General features: G+C 46.5%; 1 protein-coding gene and 1 long non-coding RNA gene across 14 annotated transcripts in view; both read left to right on the forward strand.

The window, feature by feature from the left end:
* The window catches only part of ush2a (Usher syndrome 2A (autosomal recessive, mild)), a 199,405-nt gene that overhangs the window by 156,596 nt on the left and 24,830 nt on the right, over positions 1 to 17,979 (forward strand). For 12 of the 13 annotated variants that reach the window (XR_011982524.1, XM_072699000.1, XM_072698989.1 and 9 more), the window contains 6 exons: positions 51 to 158; positions 931 to 1,114; positions 5,114 to 5,271; positions 7,974 to 8,132; positions 8,262 to 8,424; positions 13,478 to 13,832. Coding sequence is in view for 12 of the 13 variants with exons in the window: in XM_072699000.1 (XP_072555101.1) it covers positions 51 to 158; positions 931 to 1,114; positions 5,114 to 5,271; positions 7,974 to 8,132; positions 8,262 to 8,424; positions 13,478 to 13,832 (1,127 nt within the window). In the remaining variant the exon portion in view is untranslated. The remainder of the gene's footprint in view (positions 1 to 50; positions 159 to 930; positions 1,115 to 5,113; positions 5,272 to 7,973; positions 8,133 to 8,261; positions 8,425 to 13,477; positions 13,833 to 17,979) is intronic. The other variant, XM_072698991.1, reaches the window with a different exon arrangement.
* On the forward strand, positions 1,363 to 2,424 carry LOC111855366 (uncharacterized). Its single transcript, XR_002840878.1, has 3 exons — positions 1,363 to 1,462; positions 2,209 to 2,274; positions 2,400 to 2,424. It is a non-coding gene; the product is annotated as an uncharacterized lncRNA (long non-coding RNA).

Genomic DNA, 17,979 nt, shown 5'->3' on the forward strand with positions numbered 1-17,979 from the left:
CCCGTGCAGCTTGCAGGACGTAACGCATGCGGCCTGCGGCCTTCCCACAGGTCTGCGGCCCCACACCGGCTACAGCTTCGCGCTGCTCGCCTGCACGGCAGCCGGCTGCGGAGCAAGTCAGCCATCTACGGGCCGAACGCTGCAAGACGCCCCGGCAGGTATGCTGTCCTATTCCTGCTTCAGGTCAGATGAATGTCAGGTAAGCCGTGCAGGGGTGTCACCCTCGGTGACATCAGCCCGCTGCAATTAACAGGCAAAAGTGCTTTACTTTTAAGGCGGCTTTTCTTTTTGTTATTTTTTTAGCACTTTCACATTATTTTTGCTTGTTTTCTTCCTTATGGATCTTGAATGAGTGCACAGGAAACGTAACATATTGTGCATATTCAAACCTACATTTGGATGATTTATAATTTTGTAAATTATTTTTTATATTCATAAGATTTTTCAGTAATAATGTGGATTTTACCAACTTAAAAATCTAAGTATTTGAAAGAATTTCAAAGGCTTTTTCATAATTTAGAAGTAAAAACAAAAGAAAATCATTGCATATTTTTACAATTACATATTTTATGCATTCTTTTAAAAAAATGTAGAATTTCTGATTTATTTGAGAAAAATATGTTTTAAAGGAATATGTAAATATATCCAGTAGTTATGTATGATGGTACTGATTACTGTTTGAATCATGGTTTTAATTTGATAATTGTATTTCACATTGTTATAAAATAATTATTGTATTGTACTTATTTCTTTTTTCATCATAGCAGATTAATAAAGTTGCTGAATTTACAAATGCTCCACTCTATTCTATCTGACAGTGTGACCCTGGTCTCTCCTTCCCTGTTTGTGATGTGCTGGGCCCCCCCCCCCCCCCCCCACCTCGGTTCCCTTTCTCTCCGCCTGCATGGCCACCACGTCCTTTCCCTTCAGGAGTGTGGGCCCGACCCCGTCACTTGGTACTGAATTCCTCTGCGGTGGAGCTGCACTGGAGCGAGCCTCAGGAGCCCAATGGTCGGGTGTTTCGGTACCGGCTGCTGAGGGATGGAGCGCACATCTTCTCCGGCGACGGCGGGAGCCGCAGCTACACGGACACCGGCCTCCAGCCCAGCAGCAGGTCCTGCCTGTCATCCATCTTTAACGAGCTATTACCGTTTGATTATTGATGATAGCTAATCCTGCGCGTACTTTACAAGATATTTTGACTGGGGGAAACCCTCAGTGACGCTCACAGGCTGATTTAATCCACCTGCAGAGCAGATATTAAGGCCCAAGCGGGAATCAATCTATAAATTATGGTCTCTATGCAGTTCAATTTCAATGAACATTATGCGTGTTGGCCAGAAAAGGGCGTGTCCTTGAGTGATGTCATGTGTGGCCCGCCCACCAAGTAGGACGTTTCTAGAATCCCATGTCGCCATATATCAGGGCTGTCTGACAGTGAGCTGCAAAGGCTGCCATATCTGTGAGTAGGTTTTTTTTGCCTCATTGTCTCAGTACTGGATTGTTTAATTAAAATTATCATTTGGCCAGGAAATAACGTCACCTGAATTTTGCAGGTGTGAGCAATTTGGGTATTGGGCTGCTTTCCAGTCAGCAGCTGATTTTTACCCACAAAAGCCTGGTGATGTTATTTCCTGTCTGGACAATGACTTTAATTAATCAGCTGAGTGCCGGGATTTTAAAAAAATTACCAGCATACCCTTTGGCCCTCGTCAAGCATGATTGGACATTTCCACCATATATGTCTGCTGGGTTGTGTCCTGTGCAATCTGTTGACCACATATGGCTGCTTTGTGTACGTTACTGAGATTTAATAATTATTCCATAAGCCATTTTGCCAAAACTAGTGCTCTTTGGTGAAGGCTGGCAACATTGGCAAAATATCAAATGTGCATAAAAATGTTAAAGGTAGCTGAGTCTTATTTGTATTGCAGAATTTTAATGGCTAATTGTGTCATACCTCATACTTTGCGACAAACAGGAATCCCCTCGACGTTTCAGAAGCCAGTTTCAGTATTTTTTCCTCTTGAAAAATATGGTGTATTTGATATACATAATTAGTTTTTGTTAATTTGCCACCGAAAACCTTGCTCGCCATGAAATATTTATATTTATGATATGAGCTTATTCTTCTCTTAGTAAATATGTCACTAAAAGACTTGGATTATTAGGATGTGTGAGTATTTTTTTTGATTCTGTCTATTTCAGCTATCAGATTGTATCATGAGCAATCATCTTGTAAAATCATCCTTGTTGACAGAAGTCATTTTACCCGTGAGTGATCCCATAGACGGTGACGGCTTTGTGTACAGCATGTGCTCATTTCGTGATTTATCTCAACATTTTCTCGGCCTTGTTCAGAATCAATCACTGACAGTGCGTTTTCCTGTTCACGCCAGTGACCCCTCGACGCCTCTTGCCCTCCAGGTGCCCTCAGAGTCTGGGAATTCTTTATTGCAGAAAGTGTGCGTGGAATCCTGAAACAAATGCCGAATAGCCACACTAAAGACAAGCTTTTTGGGAACAAGAGAGAGGAAGATAATAATGTAGACCCTCAGAGGAAGGATGTGGATGAATTTAGTCCATTCTGTGAAGTTATTTAGTTTATTTCTTACCTTATTCACAACATAAGTGATTCAACTTGTATAACAGAAGTGCACATTTCCAAAACTTCCAAACTAAAGAAAAAATAGTATGTCTTAAATATATACATAACTTTTTAATATAGGCCTGGTTTTGTAGAGCAGTTAATCAGTACTTAATGTCTGTGCTATGAAAACAATGTTCTGAGACGGTGCTTTGATCATTCATCGGGAACTTTACTGTAAGGACTTTACTCAGGCTACATGAAGCATAGAGACATCAGTTAAAGATCAAAAGTGGTGTTTTGGAATTACAAGATTGTTCCAGAATCAGGGAATCCAAGGTATGGTTTAAAATGATTTGTCTTCATTTCATAAAGAATGGCTTGGAGGATGATGTTTTGGAGTTGAGAAGCTGATTTCATCCTTAACGACTGAGAGAGTAGAGGCAGGTGGCAGCAGGGAGAGGGGCCTTAAATCGGCCCACGGATGAAGGCCAGGAGGGGCGTTTTTACCCTGTGAGTGCAGTCAGCACAGCTGATGGCCGGTCAGAGGGTGTATATGAGAGGAATGTAGGGTATGACTGGACAAAGGCAAGGCGGACAGGAGGGGAACCTGCAGGATAAACGGGGACTTGGGAAACATGAGTGCAGCCACTCAATACTAATTACGCTGCATTAATTGATTGTGTAAACTTGGATGTGTGTTACAAATAATCCCAGTATTACGTTTATTTTGGCCTTAATTTTCATGCTGGCTCACACATTAATACCTTTCTATCCATGAAACTGTTTCTTTAAATGCAACAATAGGATCTAAATAAGGATCTATCTTCTATAGCATTGTTTTAACTTTGTAGTAGTAATAGTAGTATTAATAGAAATAATAATAGTAGTAGTGGTGGTAGTAGTAACTAACAAATGAACAGTTCCAAGTGAAGTTCTCTGTTTGGTCCATGATCAGTTTGGATAATCAGTGGGCACTTATGGACTGATGAGCCAATGGTATGTAATGGATTCCTGGTGCAAATGAAAGGCTGTAAGGCAGCATAAAAAGCTGTGAGGTCATAAATGTGAGATCGAGGGGTGACAACGGTAAGCAGGCCAGCAAAACCCCAGCAGCTCCACTCCTCCAGGGGGCGCTGCAGACGCCGGCAGCATTGTCACCCATTACCATCCGCTTCCCAAGTCCTTCACTAACCACTCCTCCCCCATTTTATTTGTACCACATCTCAAGAAACCTGGGGGGGGGTGGGCATTTGACGTCTAATTTGCTGTAATTCCAGTTCACCTGCCAAACAGAATTTCCTTCCGGGCTTTGCTCTGCCACCTTCCTCGTAGCCACTTGGCTTTGTGCGGGGAATAACAAAGGCAGCCCTCCGTCTCATTACCCACCCCCCGTATACCGACATGGGGGGGGCAAACCGCTCGCTTACGCCGGTCCTCATTGATTATTTATGACAATGTTGATTAGCTGTCACTTAGCTCACCTCCGTATAAAGTCCTTCTGATGACTGAAATATTAACCTTTATTCTCTGGGGAGGTGGCCCCTGATGTACTGCCTGCTTTGATATTGAACATTTGTGTGTTTTACTTAAATCTTAGATGGGTCCGGGGCACTTTGTGCCGCGCATGCCTCCGCGGGTGTGTGTGTCGCATCAGAAACGCCGCGTCGCTGTCGTCACCCGACTCTGCTTTGATGCGTTTATAATACCCACAGTGCGTAAATCCCGTGGAGTGACATGTCTGTCTTGTTAATATATTATGGTACAAAAGGAGAACCTGCCTCAGTTGCGTAACAGACTGGGGTTAAATGCGTGGCTGCGGCAGATAATGCGTTGGTATTCATGGATATTTACAGTCAAAAATAGAAGCCGATTACCGTTAAGTGCAGATCGCTCGCGCTGCTAATGTGGAAGTTTGCTCGGCAGTTCGACAGCCATTAAAAAGTCAAATAAGTGTGTGGCAGACATTAGATATCCAGCTTTAATTCATCAGCAATGCATTCATGACATTCATTTGAATGCTATTAAAGGCAAATCTGTCTAAACTGACTTAAAATTGTTAGTAGTAGTAGTATTATTGGACCCCAGTTTGTCACTTGTCATGCCAGTGGTGACAGCTGACATCTCGCCTGTCGCAGAATCATGCTTTTGCTTCAGTGCAGCCGCTTCTCCCGCCAGCTTCAACAGAGAGGTAGCTTGAGGGGAGCGGGGGGTTAGGGGAGCGGGGGTCTGCTGAAAGGCCTGTGCAACGCTTGACAGCAGTGTGAACGACTCGCGTTACCCCCAAATTGCGTGCGGCTGGCGAATGCTCGTCTTCCATTCTACATCCATAGCTGTTCACTGCTTTTTATTTGTAAGTCGATGATTCTGTACGTTTGTGAATTTCAGCTGAAACCCAGTTTGATGTAATGTCACAACACAACTGTAACTTAGAACAAAGTTTATGAGTTTCTTTCGTATCTTAAAGCAATTAATTGGGTTAAATAATGTGCTGAAGTTTGATTTCACTTGTTCACCCCGTCGCAGGTATTCGTACGAACTGGAGGCCAGCACTGAGGGAGGAAACAGCCTCAGCAACATATATGTCATTCACACCCCTGCTTCATCCCCAGAGAGGATCCCGGCACCATATAATGTCACCATTAGGGGCCCCAGCTCCGTCTCTGTCGCCTGGACACCCCCAGGTAATGTTTATACCTAATGCACTAAGCAGACTCTCTATTTAGCAATCAGCCGGGGGTGATTTATTCCCCGTTTGGCCGGAAAGCAGCACCGAGCGAGTTATTTACGAGCACCACTGTGTGTAATTTAATGGGAGCCGGACATGGCCGCCACGTCCATGCATCACGGCGTGGCGGGCGCGAATCGGCCGGGGGAATCAATTAGCATCCGCGACGTGGGCGGCCGCATCGCTAACGTTAGCGCTGGCTAAAACGGATGTGATTGGAAATCCAGGCTCAACACGAAAGAGGCATTAGCCTCTCGTAGCTGCCTCTACCCCCACCCCACCCACTGCACTTTTCCCTGCCCATCTCAGGGGGAGGTCCACGTCGGCCTGCTTCTCCTGGAGACAAGGTAGCCAACCAGAAAACTTCTGGGGAGGGGCGACTCTAGTGTTTTTTCAGCTGGAGGGGCATAAGAGGGGCCATAATTCACACAGAGGGGCCAACCATATCATTAGCCAATAATATGTTTGGATACAGTGGGTTACGGAGTAGGGAGCACTCTGGGGACCAATCAGCTTTCTGCCCCCTGTGGCTCCGCCCCCCTGTGTACTCCCCTCCTTTTGTGAGAGGATTCCGTTTCCTGCCCTTACCTCTATGTGGCTCCCTGTCCTTCAGGACTCTCCTTGCTCTGGACCCAATAAATAATGAATATTAGCTAAAACTGCACTGGTCTGTTCACAGTCGCCTGATGATGTCACCCTGCCTCTCTTTGCCTCTTGTACCTTTTATTTTTCTACATTTCAGACTCGTCTGTATCGATTTGTCAGTCTTTTTTTCCTGTTTATTATGAAGGCTTAGCCACACTGTTCCCGAATGACCATGTGGGAATCCGGCCTGAGTAAACAGCCCCACAAACAGACAGGTCTTCCCTGTGGTCCATGGACTGGTCCAATACGTGGCGAGAAAGCCAGAATATTCTCATAGCCTGGAGGTTGCCTGTTCACATCCTCATGCAACTGGTGCTCCCCTAAGCTGCATCTGCATACTATTATTATTGTTATTTGTTTTAAACATGGTGAATGCACAGATTCCTGACTGTCTGAATCACAGGGACGATGCCTATGTGTCACTTACTCATTGTGCTTTGCCTTTCACAAAGGTGGGAAACCCGATGAGTGAATTCAGATTGACAGAAATGAGTTGCAGTACTGTGCAAAAGTTTTAGGCAGTCAAATGTTTAAAGCTATTTGTTTGGGTAGTACGTATATATCTGCTCAGAATAATAAACACAATTTAATATTAAAACATATGCAAATTAAGAGTAACAGTGGAATTAACAAGAACTTCTGCTCTCCAAAAAGGCTGGATGGCTAGATGAACGCCGCTTCAGTTCCCAAACCTCTCCTCAGGGGCACCTCAGGCATTCCATTTATTTCCTAAATTTCACCACCACATCACTTAAATTAATCAGTTTAAAAAGTCAATAAGGTATTAATTAGCCATACATGGTGGTTGGGTCAGAAAATACATACTGGATGGTTACTGGGGAGATTTCAGGAAAGGTTTTGAAATGGCTAAGCTGACGCACTTTGACAGACATAATGTCAGAGATTTACACCAATCTGAAGATCATTTAAGGATCATTTTCTTTGACTGCCTCAGACTGTCTGAGTGTATTGAGATCACAGCACAGGCTTCTGCGTCCACGATCCTGAGCGCCAGTGTTTTTTGAAACCCTACAAAATTAAGCCAGAATCGCAAACACACTCTTAGGCCAGGTTGCCAGATTTGCCGGGGAGTATGCTGACTCCCCCCCGGTGATGGATCAGACTTGAAGGAGTGTTCCTTTCTACCCCCTTCGTACCATTATCCCTGATTAGAGTCGTCTTCCAGTTGAAAGCATAAAACTCCAAAGTCAGTGATTAGTTGTAAATAATAGAACTTAAGGACGCGTGCGATTGAACTTCCCTGGCAGAGCGCGGTGATCAAAGCGGTGCGAGATCCGCGCCGGGTTTGTGTCGCGCCAAAAGACTACATCTGCTCGGGGAGAAGCAATGAAGGAAGTTGAATAATTTAACTTTTTCATTTGTAAAGATAATCAGTCCATTCTGAATACATCTCGCCTTCATAAATGTTAAATAACCTATCAGCCTGCAGTTGTTGTAAATTATGAAACACGCCAGTGATGGGAATATTAACGACGCGGGGGCCCGTCGCCACGCGCTGCGGTTGGAAATGCGCCGTGGCAGCTTGTCAGCGCGCCGTGTGTAAATGCGCACTGCTAAATGACGACGGTGCCATTCACGGTTAGGAAGCGGAGCTTCACTGCCAGACCTCTTCCAGGGCCAGGTCCGGCTTACGGAGGGCTCTCTAATCAGGCGGGGAGGAAGACCACACGGTGGGCGCCGGAGGGGGCCCCCACTTGGTATGACCACAATTAGGGGTTCGTCCGCTGTGGAACAGCTGCACTATCCTGTTTCCTTGGTGATGCAAACACTTGAATCTGCACGACCTGTTTTTATGGATGATTGTTGATATGAAGAGAATGAAAAGTCTGCTAACTGAAGCCAACTGACAGTGTTTATTTGGATAATTCGTATGTCGTAGCATCTCGGGGTCACCGTTCGTCCTTTTATTGATAACCACACGACACCCTCATTACTCCGAGTCGTCCGCCTGCTTTTCTCTCATTGTCTGTGTTTCTGGGCTCCTTCCCTCAGAGGTTTTCAGCGACAGCTTGCCTCTGGAGTACAGCGTGCTGCTGAACCCGGGCAGCGAGCGGACACCGATCCGAGCCGCAGGGCACGGCCAAGCTCTGGAGCTGGAGGGCCTCCAGCCGTTCACAGACTACGAAGTCCGAGTGCAGGCCTGTCAGGAAGGTAGGGGGAGCAGGTTTGGGCCGAAAACGCGAGCAGAGCAGGGGCCCTCTTTGCTGTGGAGTCGTGTGGCTTTCCTGGCTTTCCGTGAACTCTTCCTGAAGTTACTGGGTTTTTTTTTGCTTGGTTCAGGTGGGTGCGGCGTGGGAGACAAAGCCCACTTTCGGACATCTGAGGCTCCGCCAGAGGACTTGGATCCCCCTGTGGTGACAGCTACGGGTCCCACTGTCATCGAGGTGCACTGGTGCCCCCCACACAAGCCCAACGGCGTGATTAACAGTTACTACGTACACCGGTAAAACGGATAAAATGCGTCTCACCTCATCGCTGCCCTGTTTCTTTGCTGAAAGTAGCCGCTGCCTCAGTCTTTTCCCCTCTTTGCTGACAGCACAGATTATGAATAATTGGATTACTTCTTCTCTGGCTATTAATATCCTGTAAGAAACTGTGCGTCCTTCTCTGTAGCCCCAGAGTGGTGGGGGGGGGCAGCATCTTCTCCTCCCAAACAGACGGTGAAACATGGGTAGCCCAAGGCAGGCAGGGAGCTCTGTATCTCTGCTGAATAAGCTAGCTGCTATCTAGGTCTACAGGACGTGGGGTGGAGGGGGGATGTTATCACACGCTTCTGCTCGTTGCGGCCATGTGACACGGTCATGTGACACGGTCATGTGACACGCGGACTGCCCGCGGGGTGGCATTGTTATCTCAGGCCCTGTTGGGGGGACATCGTCAAGCCGACAAAATAACGCCTAAATAAAGTGTATGCTGGAGTTTCCTAATGTGTGACACACACATAGAAGTTCCACTTATTTATAACCAAAATAAAAGAGACAGGAGACAAAGCCAGGCGTTCCCAATACAGGGGGGAGACAATAGCAATTTCCTGTGAATTTATGCAGTATAGATATGCAGCGGTGTTTGCTCATGATTCACAGCATTAATGTCATGGCACCAGATTTAGAGGCCTGGGTGTCTCACGCTCTGATTGGCTCCCCTGGGAAGCCCCACTCTGGCAATCCCACTGATACAGAAATAAGCGTTGATAAGCAGCTGGTAAAATGCCTATACAGTAAATCCCTCCACCGATTGCTCATCTTCCCAGCATCTGGATCGGCAGCACGTTTTTACATTGGCCAGTTTAAAGTATACTGCCATCTACTGGTCAGACGGCGGGCCTGTAATGCCGCTGCCTTTGTGTCTGAAGGCACGGATAGAAGCCATGGCATTAAAATGGCATGCAGCCAGGACTCACAATCAGCAAATGAAAAGATGACGTTGAATCGAGTAAGTATTTAATTCAGGGAAACATTTATGTTCCTGTCAGTTCCAAATGTCACTTTCTGTGTATTCAGAGAGGCATTTGTGGTGTGGTATACGGGAGAGCCGCGGAGGAGCAGAGCCAGAGCGAGGGAAGCTCGCGACAGCGGGCGTAAATGGGAGGCGACGCCTGCCTGTTGGCTTTGATTATTCCAGGCATACTGAAGCACGATATAAAGAGTAATATGAGCGAGAAGAGGCCATAACACTGTGCCGGCTCAGAGGCAATAAAGCTTATACAGACGTGACACGATCACGGTGCCGCTCGCGCCCCCCCCTCCCCTCCCCCTAGGGCACCTCAGTGGCACCAAGCTCTTTATTCACGGCCAGCTCAGGGCCTCCGATTCCACCGCGGATGCCTGGGACCCGCAAATCTCATGACAAGTGCGCGACACTACGCACAAGTGGTGTTTCTTTAAATGCAAATAAACAGGACGAAAATAGACAGCAAAAGGGAATTAGAAGAATTAAACGGAATTAATTATAACGATGAGAAAAGAGGCACTTTATGTAATCATACCTGCATCCTTTCTTTCGTTCCTGTTTTTTTTTTCCTGCCCTCATTGTGCTCATTTGACAAAAGTGGCATCCTTCACAGAGCAACGGGAAGTCCGCTGGGTTGTGGACAAGTCGGCGTTTCCTTCCGGAGATTGGTCGCAAAAGCGGCATTTGCAGTGTCACTGTGGTTCAACCACAGTAAATTCCTGACGTTAGTATACGCGGGGAAGTCACTGCATTCGATGACGGCTAGCTGTATTTAATTCGAGCCGATCTGGATAAATGCAACGAAACGTGGAACAAGAAAATAGAAAACCTTGGCAGATTTCTCACGCTCATCTCTGTCATAATCACTTTATTTATTTGATTTATTGTCATTTTTGTTTGATAACTCTGGGGCCATTCACGAGCATTAGCTGTTCACAAAGATCTGATGCATGAATTGCAGCTCAAATTCAAGAACAAACAGCATGCCCAGATCATAAACCGTGAAATAATCATGAGAAGCCTGTTGTCTAAGGAAAATAACCTGAACCAATTTAAATTTAAACACAGATAAGTATCTGTATGGAGAGTAATTGTAATTACAGTATGTGATTGTGTAGTATGCTGTTGGTCAGGTTTTAATTTTGCTACCCAGAAGACCTTTTTGAGAGTGAATATACAGTACAATATATTCAGATTCAAAGTTCTTTATTTACCCCCATAGGGTAACTTTTGTGTTGCAGTCGCAATTCACATACATGACAAAAACAAAGTAAAACATGCAGCATATCTCAATGAGATGTGAGTGTAAAAACAAGCCTAGGTTTGTTGTTGAATATTACATGGCCTTTTCATTTAAACTATTCAGTGATATTTTTAAACATTTTTAATAGTGTTCTTATGGAGCGCAAATGCAACTCTCTACATTGTTCCTGTGTCATTGTACAGCAGCAGTAAGCTGTGATTTTAACAACATTTTACATTATCTCTCTGTTAAATGAAACTCGCGTGTTGTAATGTGCCTCATTCAGTGTTAGATGTGAAAGTGAAGTGAAAACTACTTTTCGCTTCTGCATAAGCGCCCTGTGAAAGGTGCCGCAGGCCTCTCCGTGAGGACCTTTAAATCTCACCCTGACAGCGTGAGCCTGGCTTGCTGGACGGCTCGGCGTGAAGGGGGTCCGGCCTCGTCCAATGGCGAGGCGGCGTTCATCGCAGGCCGCCGTCACCACCGCACGCGCTAGTTTAGCCGCGCAGTGTGAGGGGCCGCCAGCCCTGCTGCTCCCCTGTTTATCTTTATTCTAATGCAGACAGGATTAGGGAGAGGACCACCCCCCCACGGCCCGGAAGAGGAGGTGGGCAGGGGCCACATCGGTGGGGCCCAATGTCATTTCCTGTAGCAGCATGGAGGCCGATGGTAATGCGGGGGAATTAACGGTGCTGGCCCATGTGGCACAGTCTTGAGTGCCCCGCCTCGGCCAGGCACCGTGCCCGCCCACATTACTGCAGCCCTCCCCCCGGCAATTCTGCAAGAACTCACTCGGCCCCCGTCTTAAAATGCCCGTGTGCTTTCACTCTCTCTCTCTTTTTTTTTTTTTTTTTTTAAAGGTCTTGGACTTGTTTTACAATGATCATTAAACCACCCTTTGTTATTTTTGGACCATTTAGATCTCAGCAAGACACTCGAAACGGGATGTAATCGCAAGACATCTGTCCGTTCTCAAGGATCGAGGCTCAGCGGGTTAGACCTCTGTGTCTGTGATCGGATGGTTACTGGATCGAATCCCATTCTCAGCAGAATAGTGAGGTGTCATTTGGGCCCCTTGAGCAAAGCGAGAGATGCTCTATGGTTTCCTGATAAATGACTATCCCTACACTTGGACCTTCAGCTTCAGTCTGGAGAAGCCCGGGAACTTGCCTGAGCACATGGATTCATTCAATGGTGTGAAAGGTCACTCTTAGAGGGCTCTTCCACGTAACAAAATATCTTGGCATAAAGAGAGAATACTGAGCCACCTAGATGAAGACGCCAACCCTCCTACCGAGCCTCTAGACATCTGCGAGAGGCTGCGCAGGGGTTTGCGTACACAGGAAGACGGGGCTGCCATCCTTGCGAGGAGAGGGGGGGAGTGGGTGTGGTCAGGAGCCACAGGTCAGGCGGAGGTGCAGGCGCAGGGAGATAGCAGAGCAGCCGGTGCTGCGGGACTGCACAGTCCATCACCTCCCTCCTCAACCCTGACACCTCCTCAACCCTGACACCTCCTCTCCCAAAGGTGGCCGAGCTTTCGAGTCACAGAGGCAGACTGGCTGAGTGCTGCTGGTGAATGGCAACACGCAATACCAAGTGCGAGAGTCAGATCCTATAGGCGTTTGCGGCGAAGCAGCAGCTCGTAGCAGAGGTTACAAAGTCCCCATCCACAGTATTTCAGTATCTCTCCATTTACAGCTACAAAGTAAAAACTCTCGTAAGTTTCTAGACAGTTGAATGTTACTCTTGAAAAACACTGAATCATCATTTTTTACACTTACTTTAATACTTTTATACACACATACTGACAATTAGTGTACTTTTTGGTACAACACAATCAATCAAGGGTATGTGTAGAAACTGATGTACTGCACAATGCTCTTCTTAGTTATTTTTTGTTAGTTTGGTATACATTTTTAGTAGAATATTACTTATTAATATAAATTTTTGGATTTTAATTTTTAGAATTATGCTGGTTACTTGAATTAGATGTGAGAGCTTTTACAGTATTGGGTAGTCTGTGCGCATGTGTCAGTCTGACCTCTGCAGTCGCTTTGGCCTGAAAAAGAGCAGGGGTGCGAATCTCCTACCATTTGCTGCCTAATTCCCAAGTTGAAGGGGTCCCTTCCCTGAGGTCTACGGCGGATTGCTCAGCTTATGTGTGCTCACATAACCTCCCCTGCAACATGCTCCCTCGTTAGCCAGAGCCCGGACAGGGGGGGTTATGTCACCGTCACCCGCCAGCTGCTCCCCTGTGTGTGCGCGGGCCGTACCCGAGCGTGCGGACAGCCGGCCCATACGCCGCGCAGGCAGAAGGCTAACAGGGACTGCGTGCCGAATACACACAACCTGACAAGATCCTACTTGTTTACAAGCCATAAGGTGGCCTCATAAACACTGTGAACAATCATTGAAATATTTTTACATCGTACTATGAGTGTCTGTATAGGCGGGGACCTGAAAGCGTGACATCACTGCCAAAGTCTGTCCACAATATCGCCTTACAGAGGCAAAACACTGTACGTGCATATTTCAGTTGAGTCTCTTACATTCCCATGACAAAATATGTTAGTTCAACTTTGCTCGTTTTTGAAGAAAACACTGTGAGAATTACAGTAACTACAAAATCCACATTAAAACCAAAGCAAAAGACCTTTTTTCTCAGTTCAGTGTCTGTGACGTTGCTTTGTTTTCCATTGTGGGGCTGTATATACACCATCTGCTGAATAGAGAAGTTTACAAACAGACAGGTTTATAGTCTGTGTGCCCTTTCTAATGATTATTCACTTGATTACCTCTCCAGGAGGCCCGTCAGCACACAGGAAGAGCTGCTAGTCTTCATCTGGTCAGAGGGCCCTCTGCAGTTCATAGATGCCTCTGAGATTCTGCGGCCCTTCAGCAAGTATGAATACCGCCTGAAAGCCTTCAATTCCCTGGGTTCCACTCAGAGTGGGTGGAGCCCTGTTCGCACCATGGAAGCGGAGCCGGAAGGCATGGCCCCACCCATCATCAGGCCCACCGGCGCCTACTCGGTTCAGCTCAGCTGGACTCCACCCCGGTTCCCAAACGGCGTCATCACGGCATACAGGATGTTCTACCAGAAGCACCAAGAGGACCCTACGCTGAATGCCACCTCTGTGAGCGCTCTCACTGTGCCGGTAAGACTTATAATACATATCCCATCATGCCGTCCTTTGGGACATACATATCCCATCATGCCGTCCTTTGGGACATACATATCCCATCATGCCGTCCTTTGGGACATACATATCCCATCATGCCGTCCTTTGGGGCATACATATCCCATCATGCCGTCCTTTGGGACATACATATCCCATCATGCCGTCCTTTGGGACATACATATCCCATCATGCCATCCTTTGGGACATATATATCCCATCATGCCATCCTTTGAGGCATACATATCCCATCATGCCGTCCTTTGAGGCATACATTTCCCATCATGCTGTCCTTTGGGACATACATATCCCATCATGCCGTCCTTTGGGGCATACATACATAAATACAGGTAAGAGCAAAGCTTGGGGTCTGAGCCCAGGCTCAGCCATTTATCTGGCACCCCTGGACCTTACTCAAGCACCTAACAGAGATGTCTATTCTGCCGAGGACAGGATCGGAACCAGCGACCTTCTGATCACAGGCTCACCTGCTGAGCCACAACATCTCTTCCGAAAATCTTTTGATAGGGATGGATTTAGGTGTCAGAAGCAGTATTTTCAAAGAGAACAAACCAAAAAAAAAAGTTCCTTAAATTCATTGCCTACCTTATGGATTGATGCTTCCTGCACTGCCGCTTCCGGTAATGCAGTTTTCCCGAAGTCGCCCCGTGACAGACTCGCCTCCACTCGCTTGAAAAGGACAGGGAGAGACGCGCCTCGCGCTGCAGAGGGACCCTGCCGGTCTGTCTCGGCGTCGTGCGGGAGCCACATTTGTTTGGGCTGCGCCTGCGGAGGCTCTGCCATCTGTTCGTTGGGGACAGGCCCGCGGGCTGCCGTGCGGACCGCCTGGGGCCGGGCCCTTCAGGGCCCACAACCAGAGGCTCCACTTCCAAACCCCCCCCTCCACCTTCCCCCACCCTCCCGCCGCCGCACCTGTCATACGGCCTCAAATCCGAGCTGGCAGCTCGGTAAACAATCTGACGCCGTACACCTCGGGGGGAGGGCACTGAACGCCCGCCCCCCCAAAGGCTCTCTTTCTGCAGTGCGTCTGAAGGCGTCCGCGAGCGGTCAGAAAGTATCAGTGTGATGGAGGAGTTACAGCAAGCAGGACGGCCCGCTCAGGCGAATCATCCAGCCGGAGAGGCGTGTTTTTTATCCTGCGATGGGGCCGTTTTCCTGAGGCGTCGGCAGGTGTGCTGCACGTACGCGTGTCTGTTTTTTTGTTGACGTGTGGGCTTATTTCATCGGAGGTTACGTTAAATACGGAGGCCCATGTGGACTCAGCATGTCCTAGAGCTCAGACTAACTTTTGATGCCCTGGAACGTAATTAGCTCTGCTGCATCTCAGGGTGGTCAAGTTAAAGTTTGCCCATCGAGGTCAGTCAGTGCTTGAGAAGAAGAGCGGTACCCTGTTTATCCCTGTGAGGAATGTACGTGGTTTTTCACATACCCCATCTTTCTCTCAGTGAGCGACACAGTCACATGCAAGGTTCATTCAATGTCCAGTGTCCCTGGAGCAGTTTGGGTGAAATGCCTTGCTCATTGGCCCAGTGGTAATGATTGCTTTGTCAGCGATGGGTTTGAAACCCATAACCTCCTGGACATGGTCACAGATCCTTAATTCACTAAGCTACAGTTATTATTTTGCAAACACTTTTATCCAAAGTAATGTACGATAGAGAATCCTGGGTCAGCCAGTGCCTCATGAAATTGGGAGTTAAGGGGCTTGCTTGTAGTGAAATCATGCGATGGGATTTGAACCAATGACCTTCTGAACACAGGCACAACACTCAAAGCCGCTGAGCCACACATGGTCCCCCAAGCTGCTCATTCAGGACTGTGATGGTAATATGATTGGCATCCCTCTCCGCCAGTATTAACCTTCCCACATAGCACTGTGTTACCTGCACTGTGGGTGAAGGAGTTTTTGAAGTGTCCAGAAAGAAAGTGTAGAAATTAGGTCACACACATCGAGTTACCTGGTGTGTGGTGACAGTGTTAAATGTTCAGCAGCATTAACCAAACACATACACACAAGCAGAGTCATCACTTAGACCGTGTGACTTCCCAATCATATTACCCCCTACGTACCACACCTTGGTCACATGACCGGCAGGACACATCTGACAGACTATTTGTGTTTGCTGCATGTTTTTGGGAACATTCTTCAGTCTATCACATTAATGCAATTAATGATTTGTACCCCTGCTATGTTCATTACAGTCATTATCCAAGCTTGTCCCCAAAAGGATAACTATGGTTGTAGACCCAGCACAGTAACAGCCAATCACAGGCCTTCTGTAGAAGCCAACAGTCCCCCATAAATCGGTGTCCAGTGCGGCCAGATTCATTCGCGTCCCCCGGACAACTGACCGCTCACATGCCTCGACATAACCTAATAAACAGAATGGAAATAGCATTAGAGCAAGAAGTGAGGGTACATTATTGGCAGGCGAGCAGTTTATTGAAGTTCAAAGCCCATTAACATTGATGGAGCAATCATTTGAACTTCAGAGCAATTACACTGATGGACATTGAATGGTCCTCCCATGGGCTCCAGCAGCAGTCACAGTGTAATATGCCTTTATAAAAACAAATTATGGTGTTAATATTTAAGCTAATTCACTGTTTCTGGAAAGAAAAGGGGTCAAAAAATTACCTCCAGTACTGTATATGATTAAACAAGAAAGGCTGTAGAAACAACAAAATGTTACTGTTCCTTCTGCAAATTTTGTTCGATATGACGGTTCATGAAGAGTAATGTATGACCAAATTAACTAATTAAATTGCCAAATCGTATCCCTGATACTTCCCAGATTAATATAACAATCAAGGATTGCAAATCACCTTTTCTAATGAAATATTCTGCAGGAAATATTATTCAGCTGAACATCTTACTAAAAGATATTAAGGTTATGTGGAAGTAGGGTAAAATAACAGGAAGTTTTAATGTTCTGAGTAGTAATGCAGCCTTTGCGGTAGGGGACAGTGACGCCGGGTTCACCTGCCGGTGACCCACACCAGTGTGCCACCCCCCCCCCCCCCCCCCATATCGATGCTCCTCTCCTTGTCTGGCAGGCCATAACTTTCCTCTGACCTTTGAGTTTGTCAGCCACAATTTATACTCAATGTAAATCGCGACCTTTAACCTGCCTCATTTATATTTAAGTGCCAGACTGTGATCGCACTCATTCATCAGCCGGCTTCACCTAAACTCGAGCGGGAAGGTAGACTTTACCTAGCCATGCTTCTTTCCTAGCTAAACTTTCCTGCTTACTGCGTATTACTCTGCAGTTTAAATCGTTATTTGGTTACATTATCTGTAGGATATAATCCTCACGCTCAGCGCCGTTTAATTAATCACAACCTCGGCTTTACTCTCTCATTGTTAAAGGCAATTACAGGGTCAGGCCCCCCAGGAGTGAATAATTCCAGACTACAACATAAAATGATCCCACACAGAATCACGAGCAATGTGTGGCTCCAGAGAAGACAATATGATAGGCGATTCCAGACCCTATTTAAGGGGGTTTCAGCCACCCAGTTTAATCTCTCAGCCCCCCTGAAAAAGTATTTTAATATATCCATTTAACAATTTGTCCTGTATTTTCGTGCACATTTCATACAAATTTTTGTAGTTGGAGACCCACCCCCCCCCCATCAGCACCACCCCCGCTCAGCTAATTTTTATCATGGTGGCCCCAGGAACATGGCATCCCATATTTCTTCAGATTGAAAGTTGCAGCCCTACTGGGGGCTGACCTCCCCTAAGAATAAATTCCTGGAATCATCCTTGTAAATTTAGGTAATATTAACAGAAGACTTTCATAAAAGTGGCACTTTAGTATTTAAAATTTTGTCTTTATTTTCTGTAACTACCAGCCATATGTACACAATTCATAGCGGCCTGATCTGAATGCATTAAGTAGGTGGCTGTGCTTCTGTTCTGGACTGTTAAGAAAATTACCCAATATCTTCGAGGTCTTTGTTGGTCACATCAGTTTTTTGACAGTTCTCCTACAGCCAGTAGTTATAATTGCAAGGTTTGGTGTGTTAACAGATACTTTCATTAAGCACTAGATTCAGCACAATGTTTGGAGTTCATCCAATAAATAACATGAGGAAA

This window comes from Paramormyrops kingsleyae, chromosome 14 (genome assembly GCF_048594095.1).
Source record: "Paramormyrops kingsleyae isolate MSU_618 chromosome 14, PKINGS_0.4, whole genome shotgun sequence".
Taxonomy (NCBI): Eukaryota; Metazoa; Chordata; class Actinopteri; order Osteoglossiformes; family Mormyridae; genus Paramormyrops; species Paramormyrops kingsleyae.